Below are 21,957 nucleotides of genomic sequence, written 5' to 3' on the forward strand. Positions count from 1 at the left end.
GATATACGCAATAATACACCTAATTCAAAACTTCATTAATCATTTCCTTATTTATATAAATACTAGGTTTTGACTAAGATTCAGAGTCTAAACTAATCATTAGGCATGACTCTATTATTCAAAAACATTGTATGCATATATCAAGGAGTCATTTCTAACTCTATATGTCGTCTCAGAATTATGCCCTTTAACAAAACACAGTAAACAAGTCAGCGCATGTTTATAACAAAGAACTGGTTCACTCGTGGTTTGACCATCTTTGACAAAGAACTAATTTTAGAGTTGGTGCGTCATCAAAATCCAGATTGTTACTTATGCCCTTGTATTAAAGCTCAAATTTGCTAATTCTATCTATTACTGACCGTGACAACGCAATGGTGAAAATCGTGATGCAGGTAAAATTTTTTAGGTTGATCTTTTGTATTTCGTTCGTGTAACGGTCAAATACAAAGGGTATAAAAATAATTAAAACCGCCTGTTTTAGTTTTTAATTCAAAACTTACTAAAATAACTGATAGATGTTAAAGAACAATGTTTAGGCAAAATTTTAACAGTTGAACATACATTTAACATAGTCAAATGTATTACGTACAACTCAAAGTCGATCGGTAAGAGTAAACGAAAATTTTTGTGTCAAACGTTAGAAAAAATTCTACTAGTAAAAGTAGTAAAAGTTCTATTATGTTAAATAATTGTAAATTTATAATAATACATAACTTTAATCCGGTTAAAAAGTTTTTTCTCTTTCTACTAGTTTTGTTTTACTATATTTATCGTTAAAATAACAAGTTAAAGATGAACTTAATCTACTTATAAGTTCATGATAACTTCAGTATAAACCTTATTTTACGCACCAATATTTTCACCTCAAGTACATCTCGTTAAAAGTTAGAGCGTTCAATAAATCTGCATTTAAAAGATTCCATCGAATAGATTAAAATCTTTAAGCCATAAAACGATCCAATAAAGATTCACCCGTTATCGTAAATTATATCAAAACGATTCATATTCCAACTGTGATATCCAAGGGGGCAATTATATCATCTTATTATAAGCAACTCTTAGCTACGGTAATAAAACAAGACATCATTATTCAAAGAATACGGTAAGGGCAATAATCAAATGTTTCGTATTAAAAACTGATAAAGAAATATTATTAGCTGTCTTCAAAAAACCTATATAAATCCTAATACATATTCTATATATATATAGAATATATAAATTATAAAATTCTCGTGTCACAATGTTTGTTCCCATACTCCTCCGAAACGGCTCGATCGATTCTTATGAAATTTTTTATGCATATTCATTAACTTTGAACTCGATTCTTGTTTTTATATTTTTTTGTATTAGCTATTCTACCAATATACTCAAAGAAGAGATTCTTAGACACATGTTCTTGCCATGTTTTTCTTACGGTAGTCAATCATGGAAATATGACTCGAACACAAACAGAAAAATAACAACATGTCAATGAGGAATGGAATGTAGTGTACTCAATTTAAAACTAAAGGACAAGATCAGAAGTACAGAAATAAAACAAAACAAAAGTGGAAATGGGAGGGCCATACCGCTCGCATGAAAAATGGCAGATGGACATGGAGGGTAAGTGGAAAGGACCACCAGGAAAAAGAATGAGAGGTCGCCCTCTTGCACGGTGGGCTGACGAGCTCAAGGAAGTTGGTGGAGAAGATTGTGAGAAAAATGCTCAAGAGAAAGATGGAGCCAATTGGAGGAGGCCTATACTCTATATGGGTCCTTGAAAATTTATTTTAAGTGTGTGTATGTTTCGTAAATGTTTTAATAAATGAGGCTTAATTATTATTATTATCTCATCACGTATGTTGTGCCTTTAAGTGCTTGTCACATTAAAAATTGTTTTTTTTTCCTTGTACCAATGTGTGCCCACTGCCCAGCGTTGGCATGTTTTTATATATAAATAAATAAACCTAAGGGAATATGAATATCTCTTGTATGTACACTTATCAATATTATTATTATCGGAGTTCATCCTACAATTGAAGGCACTGAATCGCCTATTTAAATAATTTTAGTTTAATATACAAACGATAAATAAATGCAACACTTGCGCGATCCTATATTGATAAACAATTGTAATATATTCTTACCATATTGGCCGGGAAATTGAGTCAGAACATAATTTATACCGCAATAAAGCAACAAAGGCAATCAATGGAGCATTTCATGAAACGAAACGGAAGGATGCGTGAATCATTGCCAACGTCGCAAGTGTTTGAAAAAGGCTCAAGATTTATTTATAAGTATGAATATATTAACGTCGGCCTTGTCAGACATTCATATGAATCTCATTTCTTCAAACACGGACACAGATTACTGTAATAAATAATATTAATTAAGGTTTAGCTTGAGTTAAATTCATGTTCATGTGAAATAACTTTTTTTAAATATTTTTTAACCTCTTAACTATACATACTTTGTTAGAGGTTTGCGACTATATTAGGACGTGAAATGATAGATTTCAAAAAGCTCACAAGGTTTAATAATTTAATTTTAATTTAACTTTCCTAACATACATCAGGCTTTTAATGCTTGATCGACAGTAGGTAATAAAAAGAATCATAAAAACGAACAAGTACTCGGTCGATAGTGAGATCTGTTTCAAGCGAATTCTATATTGAATAACGATCTTTGTATATATTTAGATATAAAAAAACATGCATACGATATAGATGGATTTAGTCTTTAAAAGGCTGTCTTAACAATATCGCAAGATTATCTTTCTTCGTACAAATATTTTGTTGAAATTAGAAAAATTTTACCCTACTTTCCCAACTCATTATAAGTACATCTCTAGTTTATACTGGCAACCCTGACACATCACTGTTTGTAATAGTCTATGATCAAAGACTACGTTGTCTAAAACCAAAATTGTAATTTTTTATTTGAATAATCATATTTAAATATTAAATCGATTATATTTCGCCTTGGTACCCACTTTTACGCCGCATTAATAATACTAGACTTAGTTTAAATACTTTAGTTGACCAGAGGTTTAGTATGGCCAACATTCGCCACATGAACATTCTTATCTATCTATATCTCACATCTAAACCGAATCGAAAAAACAAAGGAGCAAGAATAAATTCCTAGCTTATTAGTCAGTCCTTTGACCCCAGTAATGTAATTCAACATTCACTGATTAAATTCAAATTCTTATAAAACCCCTAGCGGAAGGATCAATTGAGCCACAATCGAAGGATGTCCCTACGGAATTTATGGTCGTGATTTCAATGTATAATCACCTCTAGGGCGTAGGCACACACTTTGAATATAATTTGTTTTATGTCTATCCTAAATTATCAAACCACTTCGTTAAGGCTTTATGTATGTAAATTAGTACCGAGATCGAAACGGGTATGTTTTATGGTAATCATTAAGGATTCAGAGGCGCCAACGTGCCTTATTGTACTGTTAATACTTCAATTAAAATCTAAAAGACCTTCTAAGTTGTATTAATGTGGGCCAATTGTGTTTAGTCTTTCTTGGGTTGACTAAGATTTTTATTGTCTGCTATTAAAGCAAAGGTGAGATACAGATCATCTAAAAGTGTAAAAACACTCCAAAAGTTCGATTTCCTATGTGTTATATATGTCAAAATAACTAAAATTTAAGGCTGCTTATTCGACTATACCAGCTTGCATCAAATAATTTTATAGGACGTATGTATATCATTGTGGTCAAAGCATATTCTAACTGTAAAATAACAATTCAGAGATTAGTAATTGAAATCTATCAATCAAGTTCACGAACGCATGAACCTTAGCAATAAAAACTGGCTTTCACATAGCATGAAATATGAATTGATTGGCTTCGAACCCTGTTCTATTCGATTAGCCGCGACCATGCAATTTTGGTGTTAAATTTGATTTTGTTATGGCACGTTTTGACTTTAAATACGCGTTTTCTTTTTCAAACAAAGGCGGATTTTAAACACTTTTTAGATAACTTACAAAACAATCAATCAGTCAATCACTAACGATAGATATCACGCCTATAAATTAATTTTTTTAATGATATTCCTAAATAGTTTTACGTCTAGTCTGTGAGAAATTTCCTTGTATCAGTATCACCTATTTTAGCATTAATGTGGAATATGCAGAACAGTGTGGACTTAGTTACAGCTTGCAACTCTTATCCCTGAGGTCGTAGGTTCGATCCTGGGCTGTGCACCAATGGACTGTCTATGTGCGCATTTAAAATTTGCTCGAACAGTGAAGGAAAACATCGCGAGGAAACCGGCTTGCCTTAGACCCAAAAAGTCGACGGCGTGTGTCAGGCACAGGATCAGATCCCCTACTAGGCTATTACATTGACATTAAAATAGTTGTAGTGAAATAGGAGCCAATATCACACATAGGCAGTTGCTCAACTCAAGCAGATTGAAATAATATATTTATCAAATTTCCATTACAGTCAAGTAATATATAATTTAAAATTAATTTAAATAATTTTTAAGTTTTGATCGATATAACAAATCGTGCTTTTGACTGCACTTAACATGAGACACATCACACAGATAAACATTTTACATCGTTATATTTGTCACATGACAGTTGACATGTACGCCACAGAGTATCATACCAAAACCGTTATAGAAATTGTGTCGGGAAAGGCATACAGTGCATATCTCTGCGAAACAAGTTCACTAAAGGTCACACGAGTGCAATTTCCATCCCAGATGGCATACGCTAATTAAAATCAAGTCATAATGAATCACAGTACCATAAGCAATGTTACAAGTTAACCATTCGCCCGCAATGCGATATATGTAGGTGTTTACAGTTTGTCGAATGAGTCACCGAGAAAGTGGATTGAAATGGAATTTGCACTTGGCTTCGTTTTATGTGTAGTAGAAAAAGGTTCTAGAATAAACAAGGTTTTGTAATATGATTTAAAACTATCTATTTTCAAGTATTTATATACCACAGATACTAAACTACACTAAGGTTTTTTAGTTAATCTGTACTTGTACATGAAATTAAACTTTCCAATTTCCACGCCGACGCTTAGTAAAAAATTACGTACAACAAGGTACTCATTTCCAGCTCCTATCTATGATCATTGTTCAGTTGTTTATAAGACGCTCCAAACGACCGTTGAGATAAATTTCGCCGCACGAATTGTCCAAGCGATATCATCAAAACTGCGGCATTTCAACAAAATAGACGCCCAAATACTTAGAATTGAGGTTTGAAAGTCAAAATCCGGCGACATGTAAATTCGCCACTCGAAATGCATGCTTTGACGAGTGGGGTAACATTCCTAGCTGGTAGGGAGCGGTCATTGACCGTCCTCTGGCGCAGCTCGCGATATACGTATAGCATAAGGTCAATACGGAGCGCAACCGGTTCTGTCGAAATACCATTGTTCCATTGACGGCTTTATACAGATCTGAAAATCAATTACCGAACTGCGAGCGAAATGTAATTTGCGGCTTAGCCTAAACACAAATTGTAACATTCGAAAAGGCCTACATCGTACCTACATATGGATTATGTGGTAATTCTGCTAAATTACGTATGCGAATTGGTTTTCTTTCCGCTTAGAGTTGCGTTAGTTTCGTAAGTTTAGTGGGCTAAGTGGAATTTTACTAATGAGTTTTACATTTTTTAATTTGCACTTTCATTCATATTTCACGTTCGCCATCGGCCTAATTGTTACATAAGCCAGCACTGCGGTATGCGATAAATTCCAGTGACAAACTGGAACACAATCACCGGTCAACTGTCTAAAGGCCGTTTACCTTTTACCGACTGGAAAGAATCCTTATACAGTCCCCCTAATTTATGAAAACTAAGCCTCCTTTAAGTAAAGTAAACAATCTTCTCTTTCTCTCATATAGTGTTAGTACTGCGATGAAAAAAGACATTATTTTATTAATGTATATTGTAGATTCAAACATTAAAAATATTTTTATATTATAATGGGTTTAAAAAAAACAACATTTTATTCATATATTAAAACACTATTTAAAAACTAAATAAATCTTACATAATTACCGAAAAACATTTTTTGTATTTATATTATACTAGCAGATCCGACACACGTTGTCCTGAACAGTGTACACGCCTTACATACATATAAACAAATCTAATATTATGTAAATCATTCTCGACTCCACTTGAACAAACAAACATTTTTATCAAAATCTTTCCAGCAATTTAGGAGTTTAATTATGAACACATGCACAGAAGATATATATATTATATGCCGGGCTGATTTGTGAATCTAAGCCACCCAAACGCTTACAAAAAATTCATTGAAATCGGTCCAGCCGTTTAAAAGGAACTCGTCTTGAACTCCTTGAGTTCCACTGAACTCAGTGACATACACTCGTACATCATATATATAAAGATAAACATGGTATTGTTAAAAAGTATTGCTATGGTAACGTATATTTAAAATTAATAGCCAACGAACGAGCCAAACAAATTAGTCACTTTTCAGCCAAACATTATTCAAATTCAAATTCAAATTCAAAAATCATTTATTCACGTAGGTAACACAATGTACACTTGTGATTCGTCATTAAAGATATAAATATTAATGCTTCTAATTTTACATTTACTGCCAGTTCTCAAATCAAGGGCGTAGAACGGAAGAGAAGAACTGGCAATAAACTCTCCGCCACTCTTTTTAATCGCCATGTTTTTTTTTTTTTTTTTTTACACAACGGGAGTATTTGTAAGGAGCTGCAACCATTACACCATGTTCCACATGACATTTTAAGTAATTAATAATAAGAACATAAATAAAAACAAAGACTTGTCCCCTATCAGCAGGAGGCATGGTGAAATAGGAGCACGCACTTACATTCTCGTGGGAACAACACGCAAACACATAGTCGAAATAATTAACATCACCGCATACACGAATTCAAGTACGACCAGTCACCACAAGCAGCACCCGTTCACGAGTATGACGCATGGCCAGCCATCGGCCCCCTCGCCATATTTTAGGGAGAGAGACAACCCGACGCATGGACGCCGCCACAAGCAATGACATTTAAGCGAGCATGACGATCCTTGAAATGTGGACTTGGCTACATAAGAAAATAATAATAATACTGAAATAATTGGATACCACATGGATCACGGTTTGTTCCCACTTTACATTAAAACAGTCGTGGATGTTGACGATCGCCCCAGAGTCTGGAAATGCAGCCGAGAGATTCAGTCGTGTTACCTATAATATATACTGGAGCAACTCATATCCAAGCACTAGGATCGTTTAAATATTCATTTATATTATAATAAGCCTTAGTAAGCAGTTTTACTTTAATGTACGATTTAAATTTATTTATTGACAACGCTTGTATCTCACTAGGGATTTTGTTGAAAAAACGTATACAATTGCCTTGGAAAGAATTACTCGTTTTATGCAGCCTTCTGGTTGGTGCGCTAATTTTGTCTTTATTACGAGTACTATAATTATGGAAGCTACTATTCTTTTTAAAGATATCTATATTTTTCCGCACATACAAAATATTCTCATAAATGTATTGACTTGCCAGAGTCAAAATATGTAATTCCTTAAATTTGCTTCGGACCGACTCCCGTGGGGACAACCCACAGATCGCTCTTATAGCCCGCTTTTGCACTACAAATATCGATTTAATGTCAGCTGCATTACCCCACAAAATAACACCATATGACATTATACTATGAAAATAGCTGAAATAAACAAGCTTTGCTGTGTTCTCATCCGTAAGATCGCGTATCTTTTTAACTGCGAACGCTGCGGAACTTAGCCTATTCGAAAGACCTTCTATGTGTCGGCCCCACTGGAGTTTACTATCTAAAGTAATTCCCAAGAACACCGCATTATCAACAAAGTCTATTTCCTCGTCTTTAATTATTATTTGAGAATGACTACTCTTTACATTTGTAGTTACAAATTTAACACATTTTGTCTTCTTTTCGTTTAACTTAAGATTATTTGTATTAAACCAGTGAACTACACTGGAGATGGCACTGTTTACGTTATCAAGTGATGGATTTTGTCGTTTCACTTTAAATAAAAGCGAAGTGTCATCAGCAAACAGTACTATCTCGTGAAGCTCCTTTACAAGAAATGGCAGGTCATTTATATAGACAAGGAATAAGAAGGGACCAAGTATGGAGCCCTGCGGTACTCCCATAGTAACAGAGGATCCCTGTGATATAGCTCCATTTACATTTACCTTTTGAATTCTATCGCTCAGGTATGATTCCACAAGATTTAGCGCCCTTTCGCCAATGCCATAGTGTTGAAGTTTCTTGATTAGGATTTCGTGATGGACACAGTCAAAAGCCTTTGATAAGTCGCAAAAAACTCCAATGGCATCATGAGAATTTTCCCAAGCATTTAAAATCTCGGAAATTAATTGAATGCCAGCATCTGCTGTAGAGCGACCTCTTGTAAAACCAAACTGCTGGCTATGCATAATTTTATTATTATTAAAATGTGTCAATAATTGTTCAAGAATGATTTTTTCAAAGATTTTACTCAAAGCCGGCAGCACAGATATGGGTCTAAAATTTGTGGGGTCCGAAGTGCTGCCCGTTTTGAATAACGGTGTGATTTTACTTATCTTCATCTGGTCTGGAAAGACTCCACAATCTATACATTCATTAAATATTATAGCCAACTCTGAACTGATAGTATTGATTACTGATTGTAAAATGAAAACAGAAACACCCCAAAGATCTTTAGTTTTTTTTATTTTTAGCTGTTTAAATGTTTTTATAATGTCATTGCAGCTAATGCGGCTAAATACAAACTTATGATTGCATACAGGAACATTCTTTTTCAATAATAAAAGGGCGGCTGATGGTGAAGAATTTAAAACGCTGGTTGTATTTAAAGGAATGTTAGTAAAAAACTCTTCAAATGCAGAGGCTACTTCGAGGTCGGAACTAATTACTTTGCCGTTTATGTTCACTTTGTATTCAGTATCTTTTCTGGAGGTTCTTCCAGTCTCCTCGTTTATAATTTTCCAAGTAGCCTTTATCTTATCAGAGCTGTTGTTTATTCTAAGACTTAAGTGTTTCGCCTTAGCGATTCTACACTCTTGCCTAAAACTTTTTGAGAATATCCTAACATAAGTTTTAAATTCTTCACTGTCATTATACTGTTTTTCATCATACAACTCATACAATTTTTGCCTTTTTTTGTGTAGCTCCGGAGTTGCCCAGTCACAAAAGGTAGGTTTCTCCGAGACCAAAAAAGTCTTTGGAGTGAACACATTTTTGAATTCACCAATAAATGAATCAAAGAATGTGCTATATAAATTATTAGGGCATTGTTTACTACGCAAAAATGGCATTTTAAATATCAAATTTTTCCTAAATCTATCTAACCGATCCTCTGTTATAGGAATTGTGCATATTTTCTTTTTTTGATCTTTACATTTTAGTATTTCAAATTCAAACAATTGACCAGAGTGGTCAGATGTAAGTTTGTTGATAATACAGGCGTTGAGAGGAACTATATTACTATAGATATTGTCAATACATGTTGCCGTGGTGGCTGTTACCCTAGTTGGTACAATAAAAGTATTAATTAAATTATATGATTTAAACAGATTTAGCAAACGTTTACTTGAACTACAGTTGTCAAGCAAATTTACATTAAAGTCTCCACTAACAATCAATTTTTTCTTGGATTTTTGCAATTTGTACAGAACCTGCTCCAATATTTTTTCTAAACTATCATATTGAGCTGAAGGAGGGCTATACAAACTAACAATGATAAATTGCTCCAGCTCCACACAAGATACTTCTATAAGGCGTTCCACAGAGAGGCTCACTATGTCCTTCCTTTCTTTAAATTTTATTTTTTTACTAAGCAATATTAATGAGCCACCGTGTATTGCATTTCCTCTGCAGAACGAACTACCAATCTGATGATTACAAAAATTGAACATAAGTTCACATGTCTTTAACCAGTGTTCTGTAATACACAGTATGTCAACCTTTTCACTGCTCAAAAACATCTCAATTTCTAGTAATTTACTTTTCATGCCTTGTATATTTTGGTGAACCAGATTGATAGTATTGTTCTTAAATCTACTTAGCTTACTTTTTAATTCTAGGCCAGAGAGACTCTCTGTTGTCTTAGTGTCTAATTTAAATTAGATATACAATTTCTTGGAATATCTTCCAAGGTCTTACTAACTAAAACCTGCTCAATAGAAGCAGGTTGTCTAGCCAAATTCTTGGCTGTTATATACAATAAATATGATAGCGAATCAGCTATCTGTCTTTTAAAATATGTAGGTAGATTATATCTATCCTTTGTCAAAAAATAATTATTACAACTAATGTACCTATTGGTATCAATTAGTGTAAAGTTTTTATTGTACAATGTTAATGTGTGCATTGTCTGATTTAAAATATGTCTCGCATTATTTTCATGCTGACTAAAGTGTTTACTATAAGGGAATGTAAACATAATTAGATTTTTAGTATTAAGTAGGCACAATTTTTCATAGCAGCTAATAAGCTCCTTTTTGTTTAGATTCCCTCTATTGCCTATAAATATAATGAGATTATCCGCTTTACTGGAAGTCTCTCTTACAATGTTCTTTATAATATATTTAAAAGTAGCATTTGGGTAACAGCTGTTTATAATATTTTGTTCCTTATTTAAAAATTGGCTCATTTGATGGCCTATTTGGTCACAGTACATTAAATTTAGCTTTGAAATGTTATTAACCCTACATACTGGTGTTGGCACCTGTACAGACTTGCTTGAGTTTTCAAGCTCAAAGCATTGTGCTGCATGTGTGGATATCTTGATAAGATCTTCCATAGCAGTCGAGTATTTCGAAACCATCATTTGTGACTCCTGGAATTTTGATACCATGGAATCTGCTATATTTTGAAGATCCAAGATCTCCTTTTGCAGTTGTTGGGTGTCAAAGTCATATTTAATCCTACTATTTTCAAGTTCAATTAAGTGCATGTCAATATTAGTTTTAAGTTTTATGTTTTCCTTCATTATTTTTTTACTATCCAATACAATGTTGTACTTTTTCAGTAATTTTTGAGTTTTAGTTACAAATTTATTGATTTTAATGTATTTTTTTATTCTTTTTATACTACATCCATTAATATTTTTATATGCTGTAGAGGGATTAGATTTAGAAAGTGAACTATTGTAAACTAAGTCTTTAAAAAGGTCTTGTGTTATAGTCTCTGACTTTTGGTGTGAGTCTTCTTCAAGCTTTATAATATGTTGATTAGCCTCATACAATTCCCTTTCAAGATTAGCTATGCGTTTCAAGGCACTTTCATATTCTAAGCCATAGCCATCAAGCTTGTCCAATTGACTTTTCAGCAAGTCACACTCATCCTGAAGTGTGTTATTTTGCTGAAATATCAATGATAGTTCGGCTTTAAGCTTTTTATTGGCCTCTAGCACTTCCAACAGCTCTCTTTCATTGTCCTCTCTCTCTAATGTTAACTGAGCACACAACTCCCTGGAAGCATTTAATTCCCTTAGCGCTAGCTTAAGTTTAGACTCTTCTTGTAAGGCAAGGCCTCTGCGAGTCATCATAATGCTACAAAGGTGTTGTTTTGGCTTCCAATAAGAAGCGTAAATACTCAAGTTAAGTATGTAGTGATTTTAGACTAATGGCACAGGTATACTAGTATTATTATATATATATATATACGTAAAGTAGTACTTACAAAACACTAATTGTCCCAAGTTTAATAGTGAAATATTTCGTAAAAGAAAATTTTGAATTTTTTTAACCTAACTGACACTTAACTTTTTATCACAATATTAGCGTTTTAGACGCTAATTTTGTTATCAAAACCTATTTAAACACAGCACTAATTAAATATTTAATAACAAAATGGAAAAACTTTAAGGAAATATATAACAAAGTTATTAAAAATTATAAATTTTATAGGACTCAAATTAAACAGCTGTTTCCCTTACTTATATTCACATTGCAATTCTTAAAATCACACGTGACTCAGTTGGCACACAATTCTAGGTTATTTTATTTTATCAACTGATAAAATAAAACCCAATTCCTTATCAATCTTATCAGCTACGAATGTTATTTTACACAAATTTTATGCTTTCCTTCTAAACTAGGCTATTAAATATTCGTCATGTTGATTGCCTGAATAAGACTTCTAAGAATCGTTTGAATTACTATTTAAATAATATTCCATTGTTTGGAAGTCAGATATAATAAAACCTACATACATACAATAATTTAAAACAGAAACGTATGCAGTAACTCCACCATACAAGGTTCAATAGTTCAAGGATTCGAATACTGGCGAAATAAATTACCTACTTCGCCACAAAATAACTATAAATGAACAATAATTTTGTGAAACTTCCCAAAATACCTTTATTTACTACTTTTGTGCGATTAAATGTAACACTAAGACTATTTTTATTAAATTATTTTAAACATTCAAAATGTACCGCGGAATAGTTGTAATTAAGTCACCTACAACACAAGGGCTAGTGTGCGTTAGAACATGAACAACAATATTTCTGTCATGAATAAATTTTTATTCATTATTTTGTGAATCAAATTTAAATGACATCACTTATAATATGCAAATATTTGTATAATACGTATCGTCCACTTACCTTGAATTCCTTTTGCGAAGGTCAATCGATGCCACGAAGATTTTGAACTTTGTTAGAACAATGTTCACATATAGGTTTCATATTTCTAGTACTGTTTTAATAACTATGTCTAACAATTGTTTGCTTATTAATAGAGATTATATATTTATATTATTTTGAGAAAATTAAATGTCCTAAAATATGTTCTTAGCCAGGAAAGAAACAAAGACGCTTTGCAATAAATGCACTGAAGAGTTTCTATACAGAGACATGAACTGTTTTTTTTTTTAATTTATAAGTTATTTGGTTTATGTACATATTCCATTCTATATGAAAATTATAAAAACATATAAACATGTTAAATACGTGTTTTTCAATTAATAAACTTATTTTAAAACGCTTTTTATTCTTATCGATATAAGCATTAATAGATTTCCTTTAAATAAAATTCCTACCTAAGTAATCACTAACTTCTATGTAACACTGGTTTAATAAATATATTTAGTTTTAGAGTTTTTGTAATAAGATGTGATTTTACTTTAGGAATAGTACTTCATCATAATGAAATAATTCATATACTTACTTTCATATCCGGCCGTCCAAGTCCACAGGGACACCATAGCCAGCAGCCAGTGATACATTAGGCCTTCGACCCTCCAATAGAGAGGGGCGTACAAGGGTCTCGCAAGACGCAGCGCCATCATCCACACGACGTAAGCGGGGATGCAGTATAGGTTGTTCACGATCGCGAATGCCAAGCGGGCCGCGACTCTCACGTACCGGCTGAAACAGCAGGGCCACGTCGGTTCATCCTTGCCGCCTCGCAACGCCCCATGAGGGACTACGTACATATGAGCGACTGACGGGGGCCCGTGGGGACCACAAAAAACGGGGCCTAGCGGCGAGGCGGCAACGCAACCGCGTTCTCCCTGCGTACAGCTGCCGAAGCGCGGGGGCTTTCGTCGGACGCGGACAATGGCGCTGCGCGAAATCAAACACAACAATACATTCGACGATATTTATTAATGGAATCGTTCACCGGTTCACTGTCGGTTATTTCATTAAGTAGACTGCGAGTATAAATTTAAAAATTAACCCGACAGCGAGCACACCGCTCGCCGGCGAGCTTTACATGATTGCAACACACATTTTACACCGAACGACGTAACATTAACTCGTACGCGAGCACACATAGACATACATACACAATTTTATAGTTTACGATGCATACTGTGGCACGACCGCGGCCGGTCGGATTCGTCGTGTAAAATTAATACAAAGTTCATTATATAAAATTAAAAAACGACATCGGACCGCTGAAATTATACAAAAATTACAATATTAAAGACTGTACACTATCTAATATATACAATATTTGCCAGCAATAGATATGTGCGAGGGCAGTTATATACAGGGCGGTGGGCCGGGCCTGTCGCTCAGACGTTATAGTCGTGCGCCATGAGGCCGTGCACCTGCTCGAGGCGGTATGCGAGCCGCTGCTTTTGCGAAAACTCGTCTTCCTCGAGAGTTACCATAAGCTGCTCGTTGTACTTAACCGCGTACGCGTACAGCTCGTTCAGTGCACAGTTCGTGTTAAACTCCTTCGTGTGCAGCCGCGACTCCTCCGCCAGCATTGCGTTCATATCCTGGTCGGAGATCGCAGGCATCAGCTTTATATCGGCATAATACCGCTCTACCCATTCCTTGTACACCGGAATGTCTTTTGCGTAAAGAAGCTTAGATGAAGGGGAATCTTTGCCTAAAATATGATCGGAAGTGGAACAAGAGTCCATAAAAGTCTGCCCTATCACGGATAAGCAAGAGTCGACAGTATTCGATTTGTGCACATCGAAAACGAAATTGGGATTTTTAATTAGATTAACCCAGAAACGGAGAGGTAACGAATTGCTTTTCCAAGTATGAACAACTTCAGGGTCGGATATCGCATGCTGAAGTGCTTGATCATCGAGGAAATCGAACATATACTTTATAGCGAGCGGCAAAGCGGAGCCCCGATGCGCAGTACTAAATATAGTTTCAAATAAATCATCGACAAACTTTTGCAGCGTACCCTTGGTGGCTAGCAGACGCGTAAGATATATTTCCGATACCATTTTATTACCCCGCTCTCCCTCTTTATGCGCATCACCGTCGTGGTGTCTCACGAGATGCCAGTATTTAAAGCCGTGCTCCAATTTAAGCGGACTGGCTGGGGGGCTAGCCGAACCGTATTTACCCCTGTTAAGCGTTTCGTAAGTATGCGATTTGTCGTTCTTTTCCATATTAGACAAATTATAAACGGAGCTCTGTTTAGCGACTAGACTAAGACAAGCGCCGTCCGGTACGCGGTAATGGTTGAGGGTATTCAGCTTGCGCCATTCACCTTCACATTTAGTGGTGCTGTCTTCGTCGTACAAAATTAAGCGGCCGCTAGCGCCCGTGCGCCACTCCAAATCTAACTCGTCACGACTCGGCCTTTGCGAATACGGTGTAGCGCGATAAATTGCATCTAAACACTTCTCCTTTACTTGGCTAATCGTATCACAGTCGAGAACTTTAACTTGCACGTTTTCCATGGGAGCTTCTAAACCGCTAACGAACAGCGTCTGTTGTGAAATGGACACGCTAACGGTCATCGGTTTGAAATCGATCGACTGCCTAATTAGTTTCTCTTCGCTTAGTGAATATCGTGCCTCAGAGGTTATAACATCTACGGGCCCTTTGTCTACTTGACCTTTCATAGATCTGAACAAAAGATAAAGTGGTTCGCCGGCGCATTCGCGAAGGAATTTATATAAAAGAAATGTGAACCAAGCGCTAAGCATTTTCTCGGCCACGCTCTCAGTTCTTCTCAATAATAACTTAGGATGACTTTTGCTCTCCATGCACTTTTCAATAAGCTCGGCCAATAGGGTCTTTAAAACGTCCGTACAATACTCCATTTTACTTTGTAAAGTAACCATTATAAGTGAAGCTACATTGACACGGTCGCGCATTGAAAAATATCTATTACTCTCTAAAGTACGAATAAATAATAAAAGGAATGTTTTATGTAAAATAAGTTGCCCAAACATTCGGAGACCTTTCTCTTTCCTCATAAGCTCTGGGCGCTCCCATTGGAGAACAGCGTGATCGTCTATATTAGGGAACAATATTTTCATTGCGTACGTACGATAATCGAGGAAAGGTATACCGCCAGTTATATCTCCCGTCAAGTCAGTCATTTCAGTCTGTAACTCCGCGAAAGCCTCCTTGCACTCCGCAGCTACCCTTAACTCTAATATATCCATTTGCTCTTGCATATTCTTTAAAACTCTAATATTTTCAGTTGATTTACGCCTATACATAACTAGAAACACGACAAATACAAAAGTGAGTATTATAATAATTGCTACAACACCGAATAATACTGGTTTACCTATAGCTGCCGGAACGCCAGCTTGAGAAGAATACGATAATTTACCAATTTTATAGGTAAGAGCCCGGCCGACTTTTACGATCACCTCGGGCTTCTCCACCCCGTCAGGCAGCTCGTCGCGGGACGGGGGCCGACACGTCAGTTGATGTCTCGCAAGAGACGTCACATTACACACACTTTCCCCAACGTGTACTTCAACATCGCTCTCGGTACACGCCCTATCTAAATTCTGACCGTTTATAGTAAGATATTCAGATTTATAATACTTTACATCTTCATCAAATTTTTCGTATATCGGGTCCGGATAAAGGAGAAAGGCATCTCCTGTTTTAGTTGTTAGATTCAAAACGCTTTGAACATCGTCCATATTAAACCCGTACTCTAACTCTAACGGCCTATCGGGATCTAAATTAAGACCTGCGCTTTCAATACCGGGCGATTCACATATGAGATGCGTTTGAAAGTCGACTCTATGGCAAGGGGCTGTATAGGGACGGTTGTCGTGATAGACGTATATTTGTGGAATCTGAATAGAATGGAAATTTCGACCCATAACTTTAATATTTATTCCTCCGGATGGAATACCTTTTGGCTGCTTACGTTGCGATGCTAATAGTGGTCCAGATTCGACAGAAACAACAACAGGATCCTCTATATACTCAAATTTTTCCCGTTCCAAAGTACGCATACCATTATCGAAGCGCATCCGCAATGTACCCATTTTAAGCTGATATGAATGACTTGTTCTACAGTAAGCTTCCTCATGTGATACTGATAAAATAACGCATGGTAGCTCGTCAATAAACGCTTGAATGTTACTTCCCGCGTTTAGGTACTCGCCTGTAATGCGCAATTTCGTGCCCCCCGATTGTGGACCATATTTCGGTTGAATAGAGTTTATTTTAGGATTGACAAAAGCGTAGTGATGTTTTGATTCACCGCGATAATCTGCCACGCGAACAACTACTGGTCCGTCTCTAGGAACCTCTTCGCCAGGACCGTCAACTGTGCAAACAATCCGCCTAGTTTTAACGTATAACTCAATAATCGGCTGACATTTAATACCAGCTATCGTAACGCCATTGTATATATCGGATATATTACGACCTAAATTTATTCCTTCAATAGTAATATTGGTTCCGCCATCCCAAGGTCCGAGCTGTGGTTTAAATTCTATAATTTCGGGATTTGGACATGTTTGTGTTCGATTGAGCCATACGCTCGGAGCCCCGCATTGTTCTTGAACTTCACACTTATCGGATCCCTGACACCATCCACAACCAAACTTTTCAGGTAAAGCTAAACATATCCCGCAGTTATCAGCCATATCATTACACCTATAGATGAGTATATGCGTATTATCCGGGTTGTCTAAAGGCTTAGAGCCACCCCATATGACCGCAAACGACGCAGTTATGTTAGGAGCACGAGAAGTATATGTAAATTCAACGGCCTCGCAATAAATAGTATCAGCTAGGAGTTGAGCATTAACATGAGTAACCCGACCCTCGATATTAAACTGGCAAACAAACCTAGTTTGGACAATAAATTGACCTATAATATGAACTTTTACTTTAATGGCTTTTTTAACACCAGAAGGAACTAAAATTTCATTTGTACCATCAGAGGTAGAATTAATCGTAGGACAGAAGCCAGGTCCTGAACGATAACTAGGACCTATCCTGCTCACGCCTGTGACGAGGATATCATTTCTACAATTTTCAGCTGTATCGTGTGTACATCGATGGCCGTCCACACACCAATCACAAGGAAACGAGGAACTGACGCACTGCGTGCACGAGCTGTACGTGTTACAATCAAAAAAGGTAAAATTAGAAGCTACAAAATCAGGTCCCTGTGTCGTGCGCACGGATAATTTTGCTGTAAAGTGGTGTTGCCCAGCGGGTATTGGTGGTAAGGTATCGGTTCGTGGCGTCGTACAATTAACCCCATAGGGCTTCCGAGTAGCATTTGTTATTAATGTTCGATCTAAAGCTGTAAACGCACACAAAAATTGTCCATTAAGAGTCGGTAGGTTTTCGATAACTAAGTCTAGAGTTCTTGCAGTTGTTCGTTGTAATTGGTTTGGTGTTACTTGTGTAATAGTAGTACAACGTCCGCTGCGGTAAGAAATCCAATACAAAGGATCTTCCGCGGCTTCCTGACAATCGGAGCGTAGACTGCACTTGTTTTCGAGGGAACACCAACCACAATATGGATCTTTTGCTCCAAGGCATGTCAAACACGATTTGTACACGCTACATTCTTGAACCTTTACTTTAGATACTTTTCGTTCCGTCATCACATATAGATGCATTAATTGAGTATCAAAAAATAAATCCTTATTCACTGGCGAACCTTCGTCAACAACTATGTCACCATATTCAAAAGCTGATGTGGCACTCTCAACGACGATTTTCTTAAGGTGACCTTCAGCAGTTCCGGCGAAGACAACGGTGTAATCGCCTGTTGCTGTCGCTGCCACTGCCGTTATTCGCTTCTTAAACACAGCTACTGGTACTGCTTCCACCGGTTGTTCGCCGCCCAGCGGTGTATTTACATCCAGTCCGCAGAAATCTTCACTAATAGATTGCAATTTAGTTCCAATACATGAGTGTGACGGAGAAATAAAGTCTAAGCCTCTAGAACCGTTTCCACTGAAACATGTTTTTATGTTTTGCATAAATTTACGTCGAATTGCTTTTAAAGAATACACACATAAAGCTGATAGATTCGAGGGTACATTCGTGTTAATTGATTCACTTTGACTGAATGCAGCAAACAATACATCATGCTGCGCGGTAATTCCCAATTCGCCAGCCACCACAGATCCTGCTTTTCCAACGAATGCAGCTTGAACCAGATTGTATCCGAAATTTCCGCCTCCTTCGCCCATACAGGACATGGGAATTTCAGTATACGAATAATAATTCTCATCATCGTGACAAACCCGCACCAGTTTACTGTAGTATGTATCAGAGCCAACACCCCTCAGCTGAGTACTTAAAAAGTAACTGAATCCTTCGGAGCTAAATCCATACACATAGTTTATAGGATAACGTTCACGAGAAAGAGAATTGACAAACATTCGCGTTCCAGTAGTTACAGCTGTACGAGCAATCATAAAAAGTCTATCATCTTCTAAAGAACGGCTACAAACGGTGGGCACTTCCGCTCGATATGGTGAATTACCAGTAAACGTAACTCCAATGTACATGACCTGCGTTATAGGTGGGTTCGGAGGCCCAGGCGCAATAAACGCTACGGTGGAAGCACTCGCATTGTTCGCTACGACCGGTTCACGCACTTCCCTTACATCATGCGAAATATTGTTTAAATTACGAACAGAACAAAGTCCTTGCAGCACCGAACCGCAAGTTATTAAGCGACTGGTCGCATAATCTATTACGAGAGCTTTATTCACATTGTCCGTCGACTTCACGAAATTAGGTGGGCAATCGAAAGTACACTGGGAGGAATCGTTGACCGGTCCGGTGTCGATTCTCTGGGCGACTTCAAGATCGGGGGACAATTGGAATAGTCGATTGACGGCGCCTACGTAGACTCTGCCCGTGTTGCGGTCAACGACGAGGTGGTTGAACTGCGTCGAAGGATCGTTTTTGTCGGTGAAGATGCGCACCACGTCCTGCGAGGCGCGCGCGGAGATGCACGCCGCCCCGAGGGCGAGCAGCACGCGCCACATCGCGCGATCGCATGTGGTCTACCGCCGTCTCCCGCGTAGGCACCCACCCGCCCATCTGGAACGCGATACACCGCTCAGCCACTAGCCGCCGTCGCCGCTGCGACCCCATCGCACCGCACCGCTCCGTCCAGTACTCTGATTCTACCGACTACGACTTCCGACAATCCTAGCTCCATTATCTCAAGTTAAAATAAGTGAAACCCGCTTTTTGAATATATCGGCTCGGAGAGGTCCAGTGCGATAAGATTACGCGCGCTGAAACCGAGGTGTTCCAGTACCCGTTTTTACCATGATACCAACCTATTTTACTGCCACACCAAAGAAACCTAAGCAAAAACCATCTAAGATAACAATTTAGTAAAAAAATTGAAATAATGCACAGATAATGTACCTACACGATGCGTAACCTGCTCGACGGATGTTTTTCAATTGCCGCAAACAAAAATAGGTTAGTACTAGGAATAAACGGGCACTGAGAGCCCCGACACGGTCAGTCAACTGATCATCAACGCCGACGAAAGCCTCAGCATCATAAAGGGGAGTAATAAAAAATCATATAAGTTGGCATGCTGTTCATACGAGGGAGCGAACGTGGTAGCGTAATGATAAACAAAAGTCAAATTAAACTTTTTAACTAACTAAAAACATTGACAACATCGATTTAATACTTACAGAATTGCCATGATTGAAAAAGAACGGACGAGCTTCAAATTGATATCTTTATAAGTCAAATTCATGTACAGTGCTCTGTCATAATGTGGACTCCGTGTTTAGTCCACTAAACCTGTAACAAATAAGACAGGTTAAGGCCCTTTGAGGCTCATGAAACCAAATGATGTAATTTACTTTATACTAAGAAACTAAACATTCCAACCTAAATATTTTTCGATGTATGAATGTATGTTTAATCAATTATATTACTAACACAGTTCCAAATTACGAATGAAAAATACACTAAATTTAAGAGTTATTCGATAACTTGAACGCACCACTACAATACGGCACGGTTAGCCGTTGATGTTTATTACATTCCCTGCCATGAACTACCACCCACTCAACCCTAATGAAATCCACCAACCTACACACCGAAAGTAACGTAAAATCTATGGATACGATATGTTTTACTAAAGATCTTATTGTGGTATCGAGTAATTTGTTAATTTTTGCCAGAGCTACAGGAATTGAGGAAAGAAAGTCAGCCATTACGGCGCACGCGAGTCGATAAACGGAAGCCATTCCAATAAACGCCACGCATTCCCTAGTTATTTGATAAAAGTTGTAACCCTAAACCTACCTTGAGTAAAGTTTACTGATGGCCGAATGCAATCCTTATAAAATCCTAAGATATGTTGTAGAATATCTTTGCACTATTGCACCACTTCACTTATTTGTACAATTTCACTTGTTCTATTGTATACCACGAAACCACTTATAACGTACACTAACAGTTAAAATCACAACATTTCATTTCTATAAAATAACTTTTATCGAGGTACAAATCCGGTTTGTTGAGTAAAACTGGCCATTACACGAAAAATCCACGACGTGAGCATCAGTCTTGGTACATCGCAATGGAATGACGTCGGTTTCGTTTTTCGAACGAGTCTAGGCGTGACTAAAGACGACATTACCCGACAATACCCGATTCTGATTTTAGTTCAAGAATACGCCGCTAGGAGAAATCAAACTATGATGCGTTCAATTTTTCATTATTTTATCAGACTAACATTTGTAGGTATGTGAAAATTAATATTTATGTTTATATTTTCATAAAAGGTCACAAAAAATTAAGTATTTTATTATTCCTTTGTATAAAGATACTCAAATGTATTGCTATATCAGTCATAGACTATATTACACTCAGAGGTTAGATTGCCTGAATTCAGATATTGTTGCTCGTTATTCGTTAGTTTACATCTTACCTTGTATATTTTATTTGTGACAATATATTCAATTTATATCAAAGAATTTCTTGATGTCTCAATCCGTAAATGGTAATCCCTTCTGAGCTTTTAAATTAATTTAAATTGGTAAACATATTGCTCATATGATACAAATAATAAAAAAATAATAATTCCAGCACTCTGATCGTTACTAAAACTGTTTATACATTTCATATTTTTTATAATAGCATTATATTTCGGGCTTTTTTTTCGATGCCAAAGAATTATTGCGGTCAAATGTCTGTACTCTATACTGATCTGTGAAA

General features: G+C 36.7%; 1 protein-coding gene across 3 annotated transcripts in view; it reads right to left on the bottom strand.

The window, feature by feature from the left end:
• Window positions 1-21,393, bottom strand: part of LOC125060505 (acyl-CoA:lysophosphatidylglycerol acyltransferase 1) — a 264,621-nt gene extending 243,228 nt beyond the window's left edge. Inside the window, exons 1-3 of one of the 3 annotated variants that reach the window (XM_047665469.1) lie at window positions 21,043-21,393; window positions 20,421-20,532; window positions 13,211-13,410 (exon numbers count right to left, since the gene is read on the bottom strand). In XM_047665469.1, coding sequence (XP_047521425.1) covers window positions 13,211-13,410; window positions 20,421-20,485 — 265 coding nt within the window. In that variant the 5' untranslated portion in view covers window positions 20,486-20,532; window positions 21,043-21,393. Of the gene's footprint in view, window positions 1-13,210; window positions 13,411-13,631; window positions 19,804-19,883; window positions 19,903-20,420; window positions 20,533-21,042 lie in introns of those variants that run through there. The other 2 variants (XM_047665468.1, XR_007118870.1) reach the window with 2 other exon arrangements.
• Between the last annotated feature and the right edge of the window lie 564 nt (window positions 21,394-21,957).

Source organism: Pieris napi, chromosome 21 (genome assembly GCF_905475465.1).
Source record: "Pieris napi chromosome 21, ilPieNapi1.2, whole genome shotgun sequence".
Classification (NCBI taxonomy): Eukaryota; Metazoa; Arthropoda; class Insecta; order Lepidoptera; family Pieridae; genus Pieris; species Pieris napi.